The 23,192-nt window shown below is 35.1% G+C and overlaps 1 protein-coding gene across 10 annotated transcripts in view; it reads left to right on the forward strand.

Moving 5' to 3' along the window:
* NBEA (neurobeachin) overlaps positions 1–23,192 on the forward strand; it is a 457,716-nt gene that overhangs the window by 280,813 nt on the left and 153,711 nt on the right. For 5 of the 10 annotated variants that reach the window (XM_074535327.1, XM_074535328.1, XM_074535333.1 and 2 more), the window contains 2 exons: positions 12,799–12,942; positions 16,089–16,127. In XM_074535327.1, the coding sequence (XP_074391428.1) occupies positions 12,799–12,942; positions 16,089–16,127 (183 nt within the window). The remainder of the gene's footprint in view (positions 1–12,798; positions 12,943–16,088; positions 16,128–23,192) is intronic. The other 5 variants (XM_074535331.1, XM_074535334.1, XM_074535335.1 and 2 more) reach the window with 1 other exon arrangement.

Genomic DNA, 23,192 nt, shown 5'->3' on the forward strand with positions numbered 1-23,192 from the left:
GATATTTATTTAAGTACTGCCTTAAGTAAGAATACATTAGAGCAACTGAAGAACGAAAGCCCTCTTCTAAAAAGAAACCTTGTTCAACCACCCCATTCATTCACACAATTTTAGTCTGTAAGTAAAGACAAAGATGACCATTAATTGTGAGCAGTTTTAAGAAATAGAATCGACTTTGTGGGCGGTAAAACAAGCATACTTGATGTTCAGTGGTGAGCATTTTAAGAATATGTATACAGTCATTAAATTAACCCATAACAATTCTTCCATGTGCCAAGTAAGTCCTAAACAGGATCATGCTGCCATGTGAAACAAGCATGTAAACATTTCTGCTTCAGTAGAAGCACCTAAAATAATACTTCTCCTGTTACAAAACTTCCTTTGAGTGCATGAACTAGCTTCCACATTGATTGTGAAATCTCCAGTGTACTCTGAATGAGTTTATATCTGAATTGTGTGCTTAAAAAAGTCACAAAATTTTTTTTTAAGCACAGTAGTTTAAGATTTCCATCTCTAGCCTTATAATTGTAGCCCAACAGTGCCATCCACTGCTTCACCAAATAAACTCCCAAATATTTCATCTCACAGGATTTTAGGGAAAATATTACATGATAGTTTTGTACTCTTAATATTTTATATGGTAATTGCAAGATACAGTTTTGTCTAAAGAAATTCTATGAAAAACCTTACACTGGGTACTAGTTGAATGATCTGCAAAATAAAATCTTAGTAGTGAGAGTAATTAAGTGTAAAGTACTAGATTTAAATTGATCTTCTTTATAACATTTCCCACCCCACTACCCCCAATCATAAATATGTTCTCATTAAACAGATACGATAAATATATCTACCATTATGGTGATTCTTTTTCTTAAAACCCACTGTAATGTAATGAAAGGCACCTTCAAGAGGTAAATGGTAATGGAATTTGCTTGGGTGGAGTACTGAACACTGCTGTGTTGAATTTTACTGAGCGCTCAGTGTCTGAGCTTCTGCTCTATGACTAGGTCATAGAAATGAGTTGCAATTGTATTCTATCAGTACTTGCAGTCTCTAAATATCTTCTGCTTGTTGTATGTTGTTTCTAGCATATTCATAGGAATTTTTATGGCAGCTTTACTATAAGTTGTAAGGACAGATTTATTAAACAGTCAATTTTTTGTAATTATTTTCTTAACTCTTGAATGTCAGAAGCTGTCTTTTGACTCTAATTCAAGTTTTTCACAGAGCTAAATAGGATATGAAAACTTTTCCCTCTCAGCCTCTGTGTTTGGTTCCAAATGCCTTTCTTCTGAGATTTTTAGGTTATCCATCATGACCTGGGTTTTAGCTGCTGTTATTGGTCTGAGCTAATAGATTTTACTGCAGAACTTGCTGGCTTTTTACCAGCAGTTAACATAACTACCTCTTTCTTCATCTGAAAGTATATGACCCCAGAATGTTCTTGAAGCCATGAAATTGGCTTGCAAAACTATTCCTAAGATCTAAAAATTGGAATCATTGTCATTCTTGGAATTCTAGCTGCATTTTTCTCCCTTCCACAGTTAAATTTTCATGTACAAAGAATACACAATATCTCTCTGTTCTGCAAAATGAGAGTAAATTATTTACCAAACCCAGTAAACTGCTATGATGAGAAATATTTTCAGACTCATGTGAACATTGTATTTGTTCTATTTATTCATTTCTATATCTATTTGACAAAGAAATATAAATTCTTGACCCATGAATATTCAGTGAATCTCATAGAAACATTTCAGAAGAATATGCTGTCAGTGAAAGTCTAATAATAGTCCTTCAGAGTCCTTCAAAGCTAGGTGAATGTAGGTCTTGGGACTCAGATTTTAACATTTCTTTTTCTAGTTTCCTATTTTTTGTGCTTTAAAACTCTCTATTAAGGAGTAACAGCACTTTAAAAATCTCCTTTGGCAATAGTTAAAAACATAAAATACTCCTTTCCTAAGTTTTCTCCAATCTTCTTATTCTCAATGTCTTCACTGCAGGGTCCCATTCCCCACTTTGAATGTAACTGGGAATATGTATCCTTAGTGTTTTCTGAAGACTTGGCAAGGATGGCATGTCAAGCACATGAGTGGAATGGAGGGGCATTATTTCAGCAGTGCTGCGCCCTTTGCTTAAGGATAATTAGGAGATCACACTGTAGATCTAAAACGACTTTTCTGTCCCACTCTTTCTGAAGGCCACTGAGAGACGTGAGAGGCTTTTAGGCACTGGGCTCAGGTTTTTGTGAGCCTCTGGGCTACCTGCAAGGGTTAAACGAATATAAGAAGAGTCTAGGAATCTCTTCAGTATAGATGATTCCTTGTCTTTCCCAAAGGAAAGGAAACTGGTATGTATAGATTTTGAAAATAAGGGAATTAATTTTCAGAGACAGTATAAATTTTAAGATGACCAAGTACTTTTACTCATTTTTTTACATTGCACTATTTAACGTTTATCACATAAAATTGATTTCTATTCTATCACATGAAAATTCTTGTAGACATTTTATGCATAGCATAAGATTTGTACACAAGAAATGAAGATTTAGGTATATATGCAATGTCTATTCCATATCTTTACAAGTACTGTGAATTCTTCAATACCACTTATTTTGTTTGTTTCATTATTTTATAGTGTTGGTTTAGAAATACACACAAAAAGTATCAGTGTAATGAGATAAACGGGATTTTCTTGTGAGTTTCAGCATGGTGCAAGTTACAGGCAGGGATGAGTGTGGTAAAAAAAACCAAATGCATTTCATGGAAAAAGTTCTCAAATACAGTACTAACCAGCATGATAAGGAAAACCCCTTGTTAAGAATTCTATCAGCCAGCATATTATGTGTGTTTCCAGTTTAAGTTTCTTTTTTGTATCATGCACATTACACAATGATACGATGTTTTTCTTATCCTTACAGTGTGCCTAAAGAGTACATCTCCTGGTGTGTTTGCATAATACCCTGAACATCATCTTCAATAAATACACTTTCACAGCTGAAAGAACTATGCATAAAAAGCAAAAAGTCTTTTATTGGTGTCCTTTTTGCCGAATAGCACAAATCATTCAACCCTTTGCCCTTAAAAGCTGATCACATTGTCTAAATATCATCTCAGGTCTCATCTAAATGGAAGATAATGTTGCTAGTTCTTCCATATTTAATATAAGCATAGAAATTTTGCAAATATCCCTGCAGTTGCTTGCAAGATTTTTGCTCCCTTGTAATATTTGTAAAGCAGAATGAAAGATGTCACAGACCCCACGTGGTAGCTTAAAGGAAAGTGAAACAGAATACTGCTCTCCTTTTTTCTTTACTGCTGACTGCTGCTTAGATTTTTGTGGGTTAGCACTTCTTAATACACACTCAGGCCTTCTACCTGGGGCAGTGATTACTGTTCACCCACTTCAATTATCTCATTGGGTTGTTTTAATGATAGACCCTCAGAATCTCATGTCTTGTGTACCATTACTCTTTCACTCTTCGTCTGCTGGTCTGCATGAAACAAAGATGTTCTATAACTGCAGCTATTTTTGCTTAAAAAAAAAAATAGAAAGTAATAATTTTTAAAAAGTATGGAGTAAAATTCTGTTCAAAATCAAGAAAATTGCAAAGCTTTGATTTTAATTTGATTAATAATTGCTATCTGGATAGATAGTTTTGATATATAACTGCTATTGCTAGATTATTTACAGCTTGGAGAAACTTATGTGTTTACAGCAGCCTGGCCCAAACATAAGGGCTGTCTGCTGCTACTAGAGTGTAGTCCCTTAGCAGCTCTAAGATTTAAACACAAATATTGCAGTGTTAGAGCCACAATGAAGCATCACAAATGTGCATATCCTGTGGGTGCTGCCTTTTGTCTGGTGTTGCTATAGGCATTGATCTATGCTGAAATAGAAGCAATTCTTCCCATCAGCTACTTTAGCTGCTGAGTGAAAATATGTAAACCAGTTCTGGAGATGTGGTGGTTACATGAGGAAAAAAGTGCATTTGAACACATAATGGACACAGTGCAGCACACTGAACCAGTGGGAGTCTAGAAAGTAAATCTAGATGTTCTAATGTCATTTTTATATTGAAAAATTTATTATTTATATATAATGTTGACAATCCTTTAAGGAAGCATTATGTTATGTGACATTACGTCATGTTTAGGAGATTTTGTCTGTGTAAAGACTGTATAAGATGGTTTTTCTGTATGCCTTCAGATGAGTTTCACTTGAAAAAGTTACCATTCCAGAAAGATAATGTAATTTCAGATATGCTGGCAAATGAGTCTCTCAAAGCACTGATCATGAGCTGTTGAAACTTCCTTCTGTAAATAAGTAGTTTTGATAGAAATTGAAACAGTTGCATACCTGCCAGAATTATGATAGTTACTATAAAAAATTTTAAACTTACTTCCAGCACATTCATTGCCTGCACTAGAGATTTTTTTCTTTTTTGCTGTCCTATTATGTCTCTGTACAGTGGCTGTTTCCAAAGAGCCAATCTTTTTTTGTATCTGAGAGCAAAAGCTTAAGTGATGAGGGGCAAAATTGCCTTCTTGCAAAGACATAATCACTCATGGCCACAGAAAGGGAGAATTAAAAACTTGCAGATGTGTAGTATGCATTTTCTTTTAAAAATATTCAGATTAGGACCAGTCACACGGTTTGGAGACACTAATTTTTAAATAATAAGTAAGGGTTAGAAATATTGGGGTAGAATACCCTGGTTTGGGACGTAAGATCACATTTCATAGAGTGGCTTGACTAAAAAGGGATCTTAATGTAGTTCCAAATCCCTGTCATAGAGAGGGTTGCCACTTTCTTTTCATGGAATTTCATGAAATGCCATGCCATTTCTTCTATGTCACTGCATTATCAAGTGTTTGTATTTTCAAAGAGTATTTCATTTATTTCCAAGGTTTTATCATTGTTAGGCTTTTCAATTAGAATTTTTTTTTTGGTTTTGTGAACAGGAAGCAAAATTAAGGCCAGCATATGTGGGTGCAGTTCCTCAGTATGGAGTGTGCCAGTTTAGAAGTCTGACAACATTGATCCTGGCTTTAAGGTCTGCAAGCAGATAGTCAGAACATGTTTTTTTCCTGGGGAATGTTGCTTAGGAACTAATCTAAAACTTTCCAGACATAATCCAGGCCTCAACTTTAAGACGTGGCATAGGCATGCTTTTCACTTTTATGTCATCTTAAAAAGGTTTTATCAGATGCTATGTCAAAAGCATAGAGTGCCTTGTTTAGCAAATTTATTCCATTGTTTCATTATCGTGTCATACATATTGAAATTCAATCACCTTTTCTTTCTTGCCTTATTAATTAAATTTTCCTATTCGAATCATTTGGTTTCTCTCTTCAGTGGCCTGTCTTAAGGAACCTTTGCTTACATGTGAATATCTTGAATCAAGAATAAATGAAATTCCTTTTTGCTGTCAAAACCAAATTGTGAAAACACATTGCATGCCTTTGAAAATCAGTGCACTCTATTAGCAGACCTGTCAATATAAAAAGTGCATTCCATTTCCACCTCTTGCTCTAATAACCTTTTCTATGTTACTCAGAGGCAGTTCACATAATCAGAGTATATTGTCAGCTTACTGGAGTTGGGGAAGCATGAAATGAAAATCGCGTTAATATTGATCCAATTCTCTTACTTGCAAGTGTCCTTGATGTCCTTTCCACTGAGCAATAACTGTTGGTGTGATGTAGATATTTTCCTCTCAGCTATTACTGTACTTTTTTTAAATGGCTAGAAACACACCTAGGAAAATTTTATTGCTCTTAATTTTCTCCTTTATTGTCTTTGCCTGTTGAAATTATCCACAGAAGAACTTGGTTTCTTTCTGCAATTTATCAAACTACAGTATATGCCAAAATGCTGCCCTTCAAACTATCAGGGATTTGTAAAGGTTGTCAGTCATGAAATATGAATCCATTCCTCTGTGTACGTGTTACAGTGGCAAACTACATCTTAATCCAGATATAAACATTTGACTGTTGTTAGTTCCCATTCGAGGAGCTTCCTCTGGTTCCAGTCAGAATGGGAGCTGCCTTTCAGAAGCCTGAAATGCATTGGAATATTTGCTGGACTGTGAACATCTGACTCTGTCATCCATTGGCTGTTTATGGTCAGGGCTGAATCAGTGCAGGATTCCTCTCATGTGCTCAGATATCCTGAAATCTCAAATACATATAAAGACAATCTTGACAACTGCTAAAAATAAATTTTGCGACCACTCTGAATCTCAGTTTTTGTGTCTGGGAACAAAAAACAAAAAAGAGTGCCTAACATGGTACTTCAACTTTTATTTTTATGAGGGACCCTTTTTATTAATATAAAACACTTTGACTACAAGTATTTATTTTTTAAAATCCCTCAGCCTCACCTGAGAAGCATGTTTGCTTTGGCCTTGCCTGTATTTTCAATCTCCTCATTGGCATAGTCTCTGTCAGTCTCATTTTACAGTGCAAAGCATCTGAGAATATGAAAAGGAAAAAATATAAAGCAGTTAAGTATTTATTTACAAATTACTTATATGAAGAAGGTCATTTGGTCAGATATTAGATCTAAAAATTAGAGAAAAATTGATGGAATGTCTATGATTAAATTTTCAGGTACTTATCCATTATAGAAAACAAAAATGCTATTTGGTTTTACTTTTGGTGGAAGTAATTTCCAATACAAATATATGCAAATTTTAATTTCTATGAATTTTCATAGTTTTTCTTCCTCATTTCTTTAGAGATCCCTAATAATGAAGATGTGATTTAGCTTTCTCTGGTTTTTATTAAACCTATTTAAACCAGCCTTCCTTTATCAACAGTCACTTCTCTGATTCTCTGGGGAAACTGAATTATATGCCAGTCAAAGCTGCCCGTTGCAGAAACACATTGCAATTTAAATAACAGCCCCAGCAGGCACAGGTGGGGACAGCTTGTTGGGGCTGGCTGTGATGTGCCAGCACTGGGCTGCTGCGCAGAGCCAAAAGTTGTGTCCCTTGAGCTGACCCAGGGATAGGTGGGGCGCGTTTCCCAGGGAGCGAGCGCAGCCTGGGGAAGGCTGGCTCCCGAGTCCTGCAGAAAGATACAAGGCTGAGATGGAGTGGTCACCATGTCGATGATTTAATCTTGCTGGGTTTTGTAGAGGTCACTTTGCAGACTCCCAGGCAGCTGCTCTCCATAACTGTGACCGCTGCGAGGGTACCGGTGCCTAATCAAGTTACTGAAGATTAGCAATGAAAGCTATATGTATGCTAGAATACACAAAGCAGGAAGACAGATTATCTAGCAAATCTTTTTCTTTTTCTAACTATTTTTAACTATTATGAGCGTTGAATGAACAAAAAATGTAGATAATAGTGGTACATTTTAATTTTGTCCATAAATAAGCTTGGTTCCTCCTGTAGAAGTTAGCTTGCAAAACAAAGAAAAAAAAATCTCTCAAAAAAAAATGCTTTGTTCTTCCAAACTCTGTTGACAAATTATATTTCACCTGTGATACGATTTCATGGTTCACATCATGAACTGACAGGTAGCCACTTGTGAGGAACTAATTCTGAATTCCTTTATTTAACAAATCAGTGGAAACTACTTTATGTGACGAAAATTCAGCAAGAAAATCAGTGTTCTGCAGAGCAGTACATACTGTAAGATCTGTAAGGAGTAAAAAGCAAGTTTACCCTTAAAAATTTCTGAGGAGAGGTAAGCTTTGCAGGAACTCCACTTTAGCCACTATAAAAGAGAGTTTTTAATTAAATGCAGCATTTTACTGTAAAGAGAACAGACTTTACTTATGTCAAATGCTCCTTTAGAAGCCACATAAAACTGTAAAAGACAGTATATGAAAAAGGTTTCTTATAGAAAAGAAGAACACCATTCCATGAAGCAGATTTCCAGATGTTTGGAAACATTAGAATTTCCTGTCAGTATATTTAGGTAACATTAAAATGAGGTTAACTTTCCATTCTGCCATCTCTCTTCAAAGATCAAAGAGCACTCACTACATAAATTGCCTTATCGGTAATTCGTTGAAGTAAACTATGGAAACAACTTTATAAGAAGCAGTAGTCTCCTTTTGTTGGCCACAGTATTACCAAGCAAACTTTTCTTAGAAATGACCACATTTTTAACCTCATTTTTTACTAAATGCAGAAAGAAAAAAATATAAAACACTTTATTTGGGTATATAGTAAATGAATAGAAGAGAGAGCAAAAATCCCCCTCACTGTGTTCAACTAAATCAGAATAATTAGTTTAATTCTTTATGAAATAAGTACATAAACATAAAATAAATCAATAATATACTGTGTTTGTACTGCTAATTTAAAAATTTTTTTTAGGGACAGGTTTTTTGGATCTGGTCCCTTACAGTGTCTTTGAAATGTAGATTTCATCCCTAGAACCTGTTGTGACCTACAGAACCCAGCAGGCAATTCATTGATTTAGTTGAAAATAGAGACTTAAATATTCAAATAACATAATGAAAACACTCACTTAGCCCACCCCTGTTTCATAAAGTATTGCCTATTTTAAATACTTCTAGTGGCTGTAGCTGAAAATTAACATTAGATTCTCCTATTCGTATTAGGGAAATTATTAAGGAATATATTTTGAGGGGTTGTGGTAATGGTTTTTGTGGTTCTTTTTTGGGAGGGAGTTTTTTGGTGGCTTTTGTTTGGGTTGTTGTTTCGGTTGTGGTTTTGGTTTTTGTGTTTGGTTCTTTTTGACTGCTTAATAGTTTCTGTTTAAGGAAAAGTGATGATACTAAAAGAGAGAATATTACAGTCTTGGCAATGCTTAACAAGTTTACTGTGCAGCTTATACAATCTTTCAGACATAAAAAATACACACCTTCCCATCAATATTGAGGTTTTGTAGTGGAATTTTGGTTGGTTTCTTTAATTTCTTTTAAAGGTGAGCTGTTTTCAGTTATCCTGAAAATGCTGCAGAAAGACAGTTTGTATCATGCGCATTTACAAAAATAATCAAGTGTAATGAAAGAAGGATTTTTTTAACAGCTTATCTAGTCCTGTGCATACATTCTTTTGAAATATGTTTAAGACAGAGCTTTTAAGTTTCAAGAAAGTTAAGTCACCAAATCCAGCTGGACTTCAGGGCAGTCTTGCCTCCAAAATCTTTGCAAAATGTAGTTTTAAGAAATATTTATCTGCTTGCTTCAAGGCTCCTTTCCAAATCCCAGTCTATCCCTTAAAATATCCCTTAAGAAGGAACTTAATAAGGACAAGAGCTGATAGCATCTGCCAGTTCTAGTTCTGTGCCCTCCAGTGTCACAACACTGCTTTCTTAAAATGACATCTAGTTTTGTTTTATGTTTTCTTTTTTTTAATGGATTTGAAACATATTCTAATTAGACAATACCATTTCATTTTGTGCCTTTAAAACACATGGTCCTTGTGTGCTAAAAATTTTGAAATTAAATGTCTGGCCATAGATTTAATTTCATAGTAATTGTTCTGAAGCTTTGGGAAAAAAAATTAGTTTTGATTTTTTTCCAAGACACTGAAATATCAAATATTTATTTATTCATTTCTTCTTTTTATATCAATGTTAACAATAATAGACATCATTCTATGTCATATAATTTTTTATTCAGTTTGTTGTCTGGTTTTAAAGAGACAAGTTGTTTTTCTTCTTTCTCTTATTTGGAGAGTTTCTCTTGTTTTAAAACCTTTTTGAAGTTGTCTTGAAATATAAAAATAGAACATCTGTGACAGATCTGTTTTGAACATATTTCACATTTCAGGATCCAAGGAGATCTGGTGGTCTGTGGTATTAGCTTGTTAATTTCTTGATGAATGGCTTGAAAGGCCACGAAGTGCACTCAGTACAGCACGTCTTCCGAAGATAGATGATCTCAAATAAATTCTATTCCCAATCAGTTTTTGATTTGTTAGGTGTTAAACCATTTCTTTGTAAGGACAGTGTTTACAAGCCTTGTAATGAGACAGCCCTGTGAGACCTTACTCTTCTTGCTGTAATTTTGATAAATGGAACTCTAATTCATGAAGGATATAGTGATTGAAGGGCAACTCCAGGTCCTGTACACTTTCATTTAGATAGATGTTTGGTACAGTACAGCAAAACTAAGGTGCACTCAACAGAGTGATAAATTTTAACAACAGCCAAACCAGAGGGTTTTTTTCCATCAGGACAAAGGACTATCTATTATACTTCATAGAAACAAATGTATTTTTAATATTATAATCCCAAATGGATTTTATGTATATTTGTCTTGTTGCTAAGCTCCAAATTTGCCAAACTAATTTAATGCCTTCTACTCTGCCGTGTTTTTCACACCTGTGTCTGGCAATATTTCTGTAATCTGGTACACACATCACAAATAATTTAAAATACCCTAATTTCAAGTTATTTGGATGTAGTTTAAATGTTAGTAATGATTTGGAGCTTGGGACTTTCTTCCTGGTAATTTAAAAAATATATTTTCATGCATAAATAATTTTATAGAATTGTCATAAATCAGTTTCTGAAGAAATTATTGACTCTTACTCCAGATTAGTGCTCTTCAATCAGTTAATTTGATTATCTCAATTTATAAAGCTCAGAAACTTACACAAAACTGATAAGAGCTACCAAAAAGGAAGGGAACAGTGTTTTGGTGCTTTCTTCTTTCACCATGTTAGTTCATCTCAGGCCCAGCCTCCTCTGGCGTCACAACAGGAGTTATTATTTGTGGCAAATGATGCTCAACTCCCTCACGGTAAACAGAAGTATACCAAGATCCAGACCTACTGATTTAATATGCAGAATAATTCTGATGTAATGCAACTGAAAATCTGTTACAGCACATAACTTTTTTGTGGTTTTTTCCTAACTCCTACTATTCTTACTTCTTATTGTGAAGAAGGAAGAAAAAATAAATACAAACCAAACAAATAAACAAAAAAAAAAAAACAGAACTTGTACTAATACTGAAAACTTTTCCAACAATTAGTTAATTGAACAAGTTTTAAATTGGGCAAATAGTTATAGCTAGTTAAGTAAAAACCTTAAAAAAACACAAGTGAGGTAATAATCATAGCCTAATAAGTAAACACAGCAAAACACAGCATATTTAAAATACAGCAGCACCATCTTAATCGCTATCAGAATGGTCCTAATGGAGATAATAGCAAACAAGTACCTAATTTTGAGCTTGGTGAAGAAAATGGGGTTTTGATTACTTGTTTCTCTTCACCTTTTCTGAGTTTCAGAAGGTAGTTTCAGAACCAGCTAATGAGTTAATAACAATAGTATCTGAAAAACTTAATGTTAGGGCACATAAAACATGAGTTTTCTCAGCCTGTGATGAAGTGGCATGTTAGCAGTGATCTTCAAACAGAGTTAACACTCCCTCAAAGATACGCTTCCAGCATTTTTATTTATGTGGTGTGACTCTCCTGTGCACAAACTAATTAAAAGACTCTTAACAGTAGGAGGTAAAATCATAGTGTCTTCCCAACTGCTTGCAATAACAAAACTGCCTGATACATCAGTTCCATTCCATGTATCTCTCTTCACTAACCTGTCTGCTTACTGTATTCCTCTTAGTTGCCCTGTATTAATAGGGGGCCATGTGTCTTAGTGGACTTTACCTCAGCATTTTACATCTGCCATGATAGTTTTCATCCTGTTTAAATTCAGGCATTGTGGAAGACAAAAAAAATCCACATGTGCATAGTTTTGCCTATTTTCACACTTATTCTGTAGCTTACTAGGAAGCAAATTTCCAAATTATCCTACCCAAAAAGAGCGATAGTTTAGAGGGTTTATTTCTTGATTGACAGCAGTGGAGATGCCCAGTTCTTGTATGGTCCAAGGTAAAGATGCAGGATTTTCTGCTTAAGAAAAAAAATAGAAATCTTTCTTGTCTGAGGCTACTGTGAGTCCATAGTACTGAAAATAAAACTTATGACCTCTTCCAAACTAAGAAATACTATAAGGATGTCACAACAGTAACATGAAAGTTATTTATGATATAAAACCTAATTATGATTCTGTCATTTTACCACACTAGGATTTATTTTTTGCATCATAAGAATAAAATCAGGCAAGATATTCCCAAAATTCAATAAATTAAATCTCCTGCCATAAGGAACCATAAGAAACCATCAGGCTGAATATAAAAAGCCAACTGTAGTCAAGAAAAATGAATATTATCCATGAAAACCTGTAGGTAATTGGCACATGTCCACGTACTGCCATTTTTTATTGTGTTGCTTAAAAACACACACACAGATGTGCACCAAAGTTGCCTCACCACGCTTGTCCTTTTTTTCAAGTCTTTTCTGAATCTCGGCATAGCCTACCTCACTCTTTCTGTGTATCAGAGATAAACCAACTCCTACTTCACCTCTCTGTTCCTCCTATCTGAAAAGTCAAAAATCCTGAGAGATTTTGATTCCTGAAAGCAGCTTCTTTATTTAGAGTAGGTGGCTTGTGCGCTCAGGTCAGTCAAAGTCAGGGCACCAGGAACCCAAAAGAAATTCCTGCTGAATTTGTTGCAGGTGGAAAACTAATGGAACAACATTGAACACAAAGTAAATAGCAATTATTAAAACCAGGAGAGTCTTTGTGGAAAAGTTTGTATTTTATTTGGGGCAGGACAGAAAACAGAATAGACCTGCATATTTTGTAAACCTTGGTAAAGTTTTAGAAAATGTTCCTTCTTTTCTTTTTGATAAAGATGATTTATACCATAATGTTTTTACTACTTGACTGTCATTGTTTTATATTTAAAATATTATTCAGGTAAATTCACAACGTTTGTAACTTTTTTTAGGCACTGAAGAGGATGTAGTGAAGTCAAAGAAAACTTTCCGAAGTCAAGCTGTGGTAAATCAGAATGCAGAAACAGAGCTTATGCTGGAAGGAGATGATGATGCTGTTAGCCTGCTCCAAGAAAAAGAGATTGATAACCTGGCAGGTAATTATACTTTTCATTAGAACTAAGCTAAAAGTCAAACGGTTGTTAGCTCTTAACCTTTGTGGTTAATGTCTTAATATTCACAGCTAAGCATAGAATTGCAATATGAACAGATTCTTTGCATTTCAGATTTTATTGCTTCCTCTCTGCTTCCTTGAGGTATGGGCAGTGAGTACAAAGTATTCGCCCATTGCACAGTCTTTGAGCAGGGATGTGAGAAATAACAGTACCTCAAGTGCTTTTATTAGTGAGGGTCACTTGTTGAAAAGTCTGTAAATACCAATGTGAGGCCTTTTTTTTTCTTTTTTTTTTCTTTTTTTTTTTCTTTTTGTCTTTTAAAGTGTAAATTGACTCATTCCACAGGTCAGGGTTTTGTGAGTCAGAGTGCTTGTGCCTGATCCCAAGTGCCACACAGCCTGTACAGAGTCACCTGCCCTCCTGCTGGCACCCAGTGCTCTCAGTGGTGGAGTTAAAGGGATCTGCAGTGTCTCAGCCCATCTGTCACAGCGAGAGAAAAAGTTGCCTGCTTTAAGCAAAACTAAGAGAGAATGGAGCTGTGACCAAGCTATGAACTTTGGGAGTTAGCACATGAGCTGGGAATGAACCCTCTGTAAATATGCACGAGAGAGCCCTTCTGGTCCCTTCCTGGGTGAAGGAGTGCAGTGAGATCTGTTCAGCTGTCTTCTAGCAGGTTCTGTTACAGCTCTGTCTCAGAGGTGATACTACCTTCCCTGGGAAGTAGTCTGGAAAAAAGGATGTATTGAAAGATGATAAATGCACTCTCATCTCAGATGGGATAAAACTGAGAAATATTAAATGTGGTTAGAAGTTTTTTAGATTAATTTACTTAGGAGTATCTTTATTAAGATACTCCACTAAGGGAGAGTTTTGTGATGTCATGATTTTTAATGCATAATTGAATTTCTGAAATAGCTATCTTTGCTCCTGCACTTTCTTCTGATACCATAGTAAAAATCTGTATCAAAGATAAGATCATAAGTAGATGATTAAAAAAATAAAAATAAAATCAATGCAAAACAAACAAAAATCCCACAAAAAATTGAAAAGGCAAAAAAACCCCAACAATAACCTACATGGAAGTTAGTCTTCTGCTTTAGAACTAAAGCAGAGCAGAGAGGAAGAAATAGATGCTTTTATTTGGGAGCAAGCATCAGTATATGATTATCACAGTCACTCTACTTGCTTTCTCAATCTGCAGCTAAACTGCTGCTGAGACACTGTTGCCTAAAGTCAATAAAATAGTGCATCAAGCAGCACCATAAGGGGGATAATTTGATCAATGTCCCTTTCTCTTTTAGAAGGAAAACTCAGTGCGGCTTTGGCTAAGTTCTTATATCTAAGAACACTGTTTCCAACTAAATATGCACATAGTAGCTTAAAAGGCTGTTTAGAGGCTGAAATATGCATTTATTTGAAATACTGATAAAAAACTGCAAAGTGGGCATGAAAAATTCTTACCTAGTCTGGAAAATCTCAGTCAGAATTGAAGTTTTCTCTGTGCCACAACACTGGCATTTTGTTCAAACACACTGATGCAATATTATTCCTCTAGCTACCTCTCTCTGCAAAAACCTAGTATTTCAATGTGTCCTTAAGAATTAATGTGCAATTTATCCTTTTACTCAAGATTTCTGCTGGATGGCAACTCCTGCTCCCTCAGGACATGGCGCAGTCATTCGAGTCCTTTGCTTTTACTGCTCGTAAAACTGGGAGATATTGTCAGCATTGCAAAAGCAGAAATAATAGAAAGTGGAAAAAAAAACTTTTGAAATATTGACAGTATGCCCTTGTGTTCCCTATCAATGCTAACAGAGCAGGCAAACTGCTTCCAAGTGTGGCGAGGTGATGTGATAATGGTGCCATATGGTACCAAAACCTGTGAGCTTCTCAAAAGGAACCCACACTTCACTATCTCAGTTTTACCATTAGATTAACTGCAGCCTTTGCTACTCAGCTCTCACTCATCTTTGGAGCTGATGTTGAGAGTTAATGATCACACACAGTATCATACATGTCTTCTGTAAATTTTACATTGGTAAAAAACCCCGTGAATCCCATGATACCCTCTCTTTAGCTGCTGATTTTGCAGGATTTTCCATACAATGATATCACTGTTTTTCCCAGTTTTCAGTATATAGAGCATGGCTCTGAAACTTGAGTCGAATAGCTGAAATCAAGAAAGGCAGTAGGCAAAGGAGGTGTGGGTTTGGCCTAAGAAGTTCTGAACAATCTCTGACAGCTCTGAAGAGCAGGTCCCAATAAAGCCACACTGTCTGTTCTTGTCTAATTCTAAAGAGTTATGTACATTTAGTATACATGATCTGGAAATCTTTGAGATCTATCTGGTTATGGCATAGCACAGCATCATTTATATCTAGTTACTGCTCAGAGTGAAATGACACATAGGAATTTCTATATTCAGATATACCTCCAATTTAACTTTAAAGCTTAAATCAATTCAAACCTGATTTACAACGATTTGGATTGTCTCAGTAAGAGATAGGAATTAAACAAAATCTTTATAAACCAGGTTTCAATTGATTTAAGATTGTCCACATTTAACTAAAACAATTTAGCATTGTTTATTCCATGAAACTAAAGCACACTTTAAACAGATGAGGCCTTGGGTTTTAGAAAATTTTTAACTAAGAGGATATAAATAATACAATATTTAGATTTGTGAACTTAAAACTGAAAAAAAGGGAAGTTTGAAACAGATTGAGATTGTTCATACAAAGTAATCTGTGCATACCTTTTGTTCCAGAGAGTCTTTATAGTTTTTCATCAACCATGTGGCACAAATCAATGTAAAGTTTGCTTTGATAAATTGCATATGGTATGGGGAATTTTTAAATAATTATAGTCTGAATATTTTTATTATATAATCTTAGTATTCCATATGTTGCAATTGCAGTTGGTCAGATTTCATTATATTAAGTAACATTTTAATAAAATATGAAAATCTGATTCCATGTTATTATGGTCTTAGGATTATGACTTATAAGTTTGCATCACAATTTTTAACAAAAGCAGTATTGAAACTGTCTTGCAGTATAAGTTAACAATAGACATTGTTCTTGTTTCAGCATTTATGTATTAAAATATTTTACATGTTTCTGTTTCAGTTTTAGCTCCTTTTCTTCCCAGACTGTTCACTTCAAGAGGCAAGTCACATCTCTGTTAGAACTAATGATTGACATAGCTCAGTCAAATTTAACAGTTTCCTAATACATTGTGAATCTCTGGGTAATACAATCAAATCCACTGTAGTGACTTGATATTACTAACTTTTGTCCATTTCTTTTCCATTTATATTTCCTAATGCTGCAATGGGGCTTTTAAATACTTAGGTTTTCCCTTAAGATCCTAAGAATTTAAATTTGCTAACAGTTTGTCTCCTGCTTAGTAGGTGATTATTTCAAAATGAAAAATCTATGGGTGTGTTCTAACATTATAAACTTGCATTTTTACAAGGATATAAGGCCGTAGATCTAGTAGATATGCAGTTTTCTTTTAACAAAGTTTGTCATTTGGGTTGGGTTGCTGGGTTGTTTATTTCAGAGCACTGATCTTGCATTAAAATAGGTCATTAAAAAAATAAATGTTGATCTACTCAGGTTTTATGAATTCTATATTTTAGGAAGATGTTCTCTTCTCTTTGTTCTGAAGGTGCATTTCACTTGATGAGACTTGTTTGTGTGCATTTGAGAGCAGAATTTAGCCTTGACATTTTTGAAAGATACGTGATCTTAACTGGAGCACATTTCATCTATTTTGTCATAGAGCTGTTGACAGCAGCAAACATACCCCAGCCAAGCAAGGGATCCTTGATGGAATCTTTTGCTACTCTTTAAAAGAGTATTTTCTAGAAAGAAAGAAAGGAAATAAAAATAGGAGGATATGATGCTTTGAGTTATTTTAGGAAGACAAAGGGCTTTGGCAGGCATCTGGTTACTTGCGTGGGCTCAATCAACTCAGAAGCTGACTTCCTCATCAGCCACGGTGAATTACAGCCTCACGACACTTTTGCAAGAATAAATACATGTTATTTGCTCCATTATATGAGCAGATTGAGCAACTCATCCAAATAAACACAAGGAAAACCACTAACTGCCTTTAATGAATTTTAGTCTTACTGTATCATAACCTTCAGTACAGAATCTTCCCTTCTCCTTGGACATCTGCCTTGAGGTGGAAGAAGCCTCCCCCCAGTACAAATAGGCCAGGAATTTTTATACAGATGCAGCATCCTAGCACTGCCATAACTTTTAGCAACTTTGAACTTCAGAGTAGAAATATTTCTAGAAAGCAGCACTATTACTGATAAATGAGAGCAGATCTTCCATCTGAGCCAGCATGAGCAGCAAGTCCACCCCAGCCTGAGGACTAAATGTGAAAAGCCTTCTCTCCAGACTTCTTGGGAGTCTGCTGAGTGCATTGACTTACTGCCCTGTGCTAAGGAACACACTAGGTCAGGGGAATTTGACAGCTTGTATTATTATTAATGAGATATAAGACCTTTCACTTCCAGGTCATCTGTTTGAAGTCCAGACAAACATTATCAACATCTGTTTTGTGGCCTATGCAATATAAGCCTTTTGTCTCTTTTCAGACAAACTAACAGAAATTATCATAATTTTGACCAATTTCCAAATGAAAACATTTTAGATGATGTCATTAGAGAGAATTGGAATAGTGCCAAAAGTTGTACTACATAGAGCTACAATTAAAGTTGTATAGCAGTACAAAAAGAAAAATTAAAAAAATATAAATTATTTAGCCCATGAGGAAATTTTCTATTCCAGGTTTTACCAAACATCTCATTTAAATTTCTGAAATTATGTTGAAGTCTTGCATAGGACCAGATGCAGCAATGAAACCACTAACGCATCAAGGAACTGCACCTAAAGCCACAAAATCTTGCAAAATAAGTAATTTTTATGGAAAACATATATTTTGACTCAACTTCAGATGTATAATACACATTTAAAATTTATACCCATACATTTTGAGTTATGGTAACACTTCTTTTGGCCAAGGATTTTCTTTACAAGAGTTGACCAGTGTAGACAATCTCCGGTAAGCAAAGCTGTTTGGAACTTACCTTACTCATTCCTAAGGAGTAAAGGAGGACCATATTTTCTTGACTTTTCTTCTGTTGCATTCTCAAAATTTTAATAATACATGTAGCATTGTTAAAAAACTATTGTTTTTGTTAACGGACTAAAGAGGTAGACAAACAGTAGATTTTCTTAATGAAAAAAAGTAAAAACACAACATAAACTTGAGCCTCTACTGAGAAAGCAGATTTTCAAATTATTAGATTTTTCAGGCATATAAAAATAATGTATTTGAGGCCAACCAGAGAAATTTTTGTTGCATTATCTGCTGTTAGAGTAATGGATTGAAAGAAAGGACCAAATAGCATTGCCATTGTCTTCAGCAGTGACCACAGCCTACTCAGGACATTTAGGGGTAGAGGAAAAGAATCATCTTCATCCTTCTCTCTCCTGAAAAACAAAGCACAACAGTGGTTCCACAAGTGATCTCATCTTCCCTCTCCAACTCTTCTCCTGCCCTGGTGTGTCCTCTCCCATGGAGCCCTGTTGTCCCATCTCATTCTCTCCTCCTCCTGCAGAAGTTGCTATCCACATTCCAGTGGCTCTGATGGTCTGGAATGGCCCAGAGGGCAGAAAGCAACAACCATAAGGGAAACCCAGCAAGGACTGTAGCAAATACACAGTGGTGCTTCCTAATGATTCTCTCTCAGCCTCTAATAGCTTGTACTTCTGATACTTCCAGAGCCAGAGGTAGTCGTTATTCGCTTCTTTCTTTCTTTCTTTCTTTCTTTCTTTCTTTCTTTCTTTCTTTCTTTCTTTCTTTCTTTCTTTCTTTCTTTCTTTCTTTCTTTTTCTTTTTCTTTTCTCTTTTCTTCTCTTTTCTTTTCTTTTCTTTTCTTTTCTTTTCTTTTCTTTTCTTTTCTTTTCTTTTCTTTTCTTTTCTTTTCTTTTCTTTTCTTTTCTTTTCTTTTCTTTTCTTTTCTTTTCTTTTCTTTTCTTTTCTTTTCTTTTCTTTCTCTCTTTCTTTCTTTTTCCTTCCTTCCTTCCATCCATCCATCCATCCATCCATCCATCTCTCTTCTCACTATTACTCTCTTTTTCTCTCTGCCTGGAGGTGGCTAAGGTACCTTAAGCTTTGCCATACTTTACGCATTTTCCTTTATGAAAGTATGTATATCCATGTGCACACACAAATAAGTAAGTTAAGTAGCAAATATAAAAGTTTCAATTGAAAATACAAGAAAGTCTTAATATTTCTCCTAGTTTTTCAAGCTTCCAAAAGGAAACTCTTCACTGAATTCAGCATGGACTACTAAGTAGTTTTTTTTTTCCTTTCAAACTTCATTATTATTGCAAATTAGCATTCAAGATAGGAATTTCATTGGGGCAGTTGCTTGTCTGGGCAAATGACAGGAATGTGGAAAAAGAGTGATTCCGTTTCCCATTATCTGATAGATACGTAACCACACAAGCCTTTTACTTCCAAACATGGAAATTTAATTCAGCCAGATTTTCGTAGTTTCTGTTTTTTACGTATTCAGATTTTGATCCTCAAGTCTAAGTATAAAAAAGAAAAACATATTTGTATGAGTTTAATTTGGAGTATAGATTTAGGCATAAACTGAAAACAATTATACTTTTGATATGTAGTTGGCTTTCACACTGAAAAAGAAAAAGGCCCACAGTTTCTATAGCATACTACTTTTAGACAGCTCAGTGTTTATTCTAATCATTTTTTCCATATTACTATCCAAAATATCTTAATATTTTATAAAGTGGTTGTCAGTCACATATGATAGTGCTCCTAAGCACAACTTTGAAGAAAACTCTTCTCTTTGTACCTTAGTACAGCAACTCAAAGACTGAGCACCTTCAGCTTTTAAAATGACAACCAGATTTCCTGCTCTCCAAGCTTTAAAATTAAATCAGTTCAAACTCTGTTGGATTGTATTTATAAGTGGCTCTGAGAGTGCTTCATGTTTTGTTACTGTCCACTGATAACAGTCTATTTAACTTGTTTTTCCATACATTGCAAAACTCTTTTTTTGAAATTTCTAAGGCTGCAAAATTAGACTACAGTGGAGCCTATGGCTTCACAGGTCTGTAGCTTCTCCGTTTTCCTGATGTGCTACACCCTGGATGGAACTGCTTAATTCATCAAAGGTCAAGCTGATGAGCTACCTGCTCTATAGGAGACTGCAGGAAGACAGGCCTAGACATAAGGAAACTCCACCCTTTTACATCTTATTTCATCTTCATAATGCAATTGGTTCCCATGCAAAAATCCATTTATTCTTCATAGAAACATATTGGGACTAGCCCACCATAGATTAGTTGAAGGAACGTATTCAGAACTGTATTGACAGTATGTATGTTTAAACTAAGCACTTTCATTGACCTTTGGACAGGACTTTTTTTGCCTTTCTTTTTTTCCTCTGAAGCCAATTAGATCAGTCAAGAGGACATTTTGGTTAGTCTTGGTTTAATTAACCAGAAATTGTACCAGAGGAGGCCTCATCCCATGCCTTTAGCTCAGCTTTCTAAAGGAACAAGGTTTATGTAAGCACCCTCTGTTAGTCTATGTCTTTGTAATTTCTGAACCTGGAAGCCATTTTGAACAAATTTTTAAACAAGAGTAAAGACTTGAGAAGCAATAAAATTCCAGCAATGGAATCAGGTTGGTGAGGAAAAAAGGCTGAATGACAAAGCCTGCCACATCACTTCTCCTTTCAATAGGTACCAGAGGATGTTTGTGGAAGAGTCTTCTGAATTACCCTAACTGTGGGAATGCAGTACATGCAGCCAGCTAGCAGACTCAGCTGCACTAGGGTTGGCTCTGGTGTGGTTTAGAGATACTCATATTTTCAGAAAATTTTGAAGTTAACAACTGCTGCATCCCAAGTGATTTTTCCAAAGATACCTGTCAAGTTGTATGCTGAACCAACAACCTATATCTTTATTCTCACAAAAATATAGGAGTTACTATCTATATAAGATAGACTTTAAAATATCATGCGCTATCTGAACATAAGATTTCTGTTCACTCTGGTCTCAAGAAATGCAAGAATTACAGTTTATCTGAAGAGCTTTTCCATAATGGAGACTGGAAGGAATGAAAGCTGAAGGGCTTATTTCCTTAAATTCCTAATCAATTGAGCCCTATGGGCATGACAAGGTACACAAACTGGACTGTATAAGATACCTGTCAAGTCTGGTTTGCTCAGACTGGCATCTGGGATTTGATCCCTTGTGTTCCTGACTTGTTGAGTTCCTGTTTCAGTGATATACCTTTATAGCAGGCTTCTCTCTCTGCTTTCTCCTTTCTTCTTTAAATGAACATTAAACATGTTATTCTTTTGAGCATTAGATATACTTTTCTAGGTGTATTTTTTTCTGTTACATTTTGATTAAATAGCTGGCTATAGTGACTCTCCAAGTGTAAAAAATTGTTACTTATGTGAGTGTGTTCAGCATCACTTAAGGTTTTCTAGGTTGAAAAAGTATCTTTAGTTTTACCTGAGAATGAGGAGAGAGCTAGTGCAGGTCCTACTGCATCAGTGTAGAATACTCACATCTGGATGCACTGCTTAACAATCAAGTTCTTAAGTTTCTAAACCATCTTAATTTACTCAGTCCTTCCAAAGTATAGCTTCAGGCAGAGCACATTGTATGAATCTAATTTTGAAGTGGCAAATGTGTGCATTGCAGTAGTGAGGTCCCTATCCCAAATATTTACATTTCTGGCCAGGTGTAAATAATTAGGGGGAGTCTTGACTCCTTATTATTACCTGATCATCTGGCAGGTTGGCACTTGGACACATCCTGGAAAAACTCTAAAGCCATGTAAGCCATTGGGAACCTCAGCACATTCAGAAGTTCTCATGTGTGCCACAGAGTAAACCTGACTTTACCTGCAAAAGGGAGTAAATGTTGTGTTTCTGTCACTTTGGGCTGTTAGACACACAGATAATTGTTCCACAGAACCTCCAGTGGTTCAGTAAGACTGACTTTGGTTTCGTGTTGAGTTTGTCTTTGCATTTTCTCTAACTGTTCTATTAAGTGGTTGCTTCCCATCACCCTTGGAATGATATAAAGAAATTGTTATTCCTAGAAATATTGGGAGGCATGTTTTCCCTCAGGAAAAAGTACTATTTAATATTTTTCTTTTAATGAGACTCGGAAGGTATAGAATTAAAATAATAATTATTTACCCGTGAAGGTGCATATGTCACTTAATTCAAATGTATATGTTTGAGATAAAATTCCTTTTTTTCTTCTCAAGCAGCACTATATTTAACTATTTTCACAATCTCATCAAAGCTATGTAATTCTTTCTTACTATTTTATTCACAGTTATAATATGCAAGATTATTTTTATTTACATTTTCTTTTTAATCAAACACATTTGCTTGCTGTTATGGCAACCACTTAAGATAATTGAATTGCTGTAATTGTTTAGTCATTGTTGTTGAAAAAGACTATTTAAGTTGATCTTTGATGTTAGTGGTAGTAGTGTTGCATGTTTTATGGAGGAAAGGGGGGAAAAGTGGGGAAAATCTTGAATATCAAGACCTATTCACACTGGCTATGACATTTAAACAAACAAAAAAAGTCAATCCCTCTCTCACAATATGAAACATATGATTGTGCAGGGGTAAAAAGCCAACAAAATAAGCTTGGATACCTCAGAAAACAGGAGAAAATAATTTGGGATATTATCCAGTGGTGGAAGAAAAAAAACAAAATTATAATAATATTTAGACTTAGATTCTGGGTTTTGCATTTAAGAAGTTGTGCAAATTATCTTTAATGAAACTGTTGAAAGTAACGAGTAAAGGGAGCTGTATATGAACATTCTTATAAGGGCCTTGGCTTGAGTGAAGTTACTGCCTTCAAGTGTTTGCTATAGCGGAGAACAAATTGGGGGCAGCCATCCTCATGTAAGTGCAATATATTTACTGCAAAAATCTTTTTAAAGGGTAGTTTGAATCTAATTTAGGATGACAATGGGAAAAAAAATAGACTAAATTCTGTGAATTGTTTAGGAATTTTACCTTGTTTACTTGTTATTTACTTGGCACTGCATGTGTTATATTAGATGTTAATTGGTTGAAATATTTTTCAGACTAAAGCGCTTTTCCCAAAGGATGCTGGTACCTATACCTCTTT

Source organism: Zonotrichia albicollis, chromosome 2 (assembly GCF_047830755.1).
Source record: "Zonotrichia albicollis isolate bZonAlb1 chromosome 2, bZonAlb1.hap1, whole genome shotgun sequence".
Lineage (NCBI taxonomy): Eukaryota > Metazoa > Chordata > Aves > Passeriformes > Passerellidae > Zonotrichia > Zonotrichia albicollis.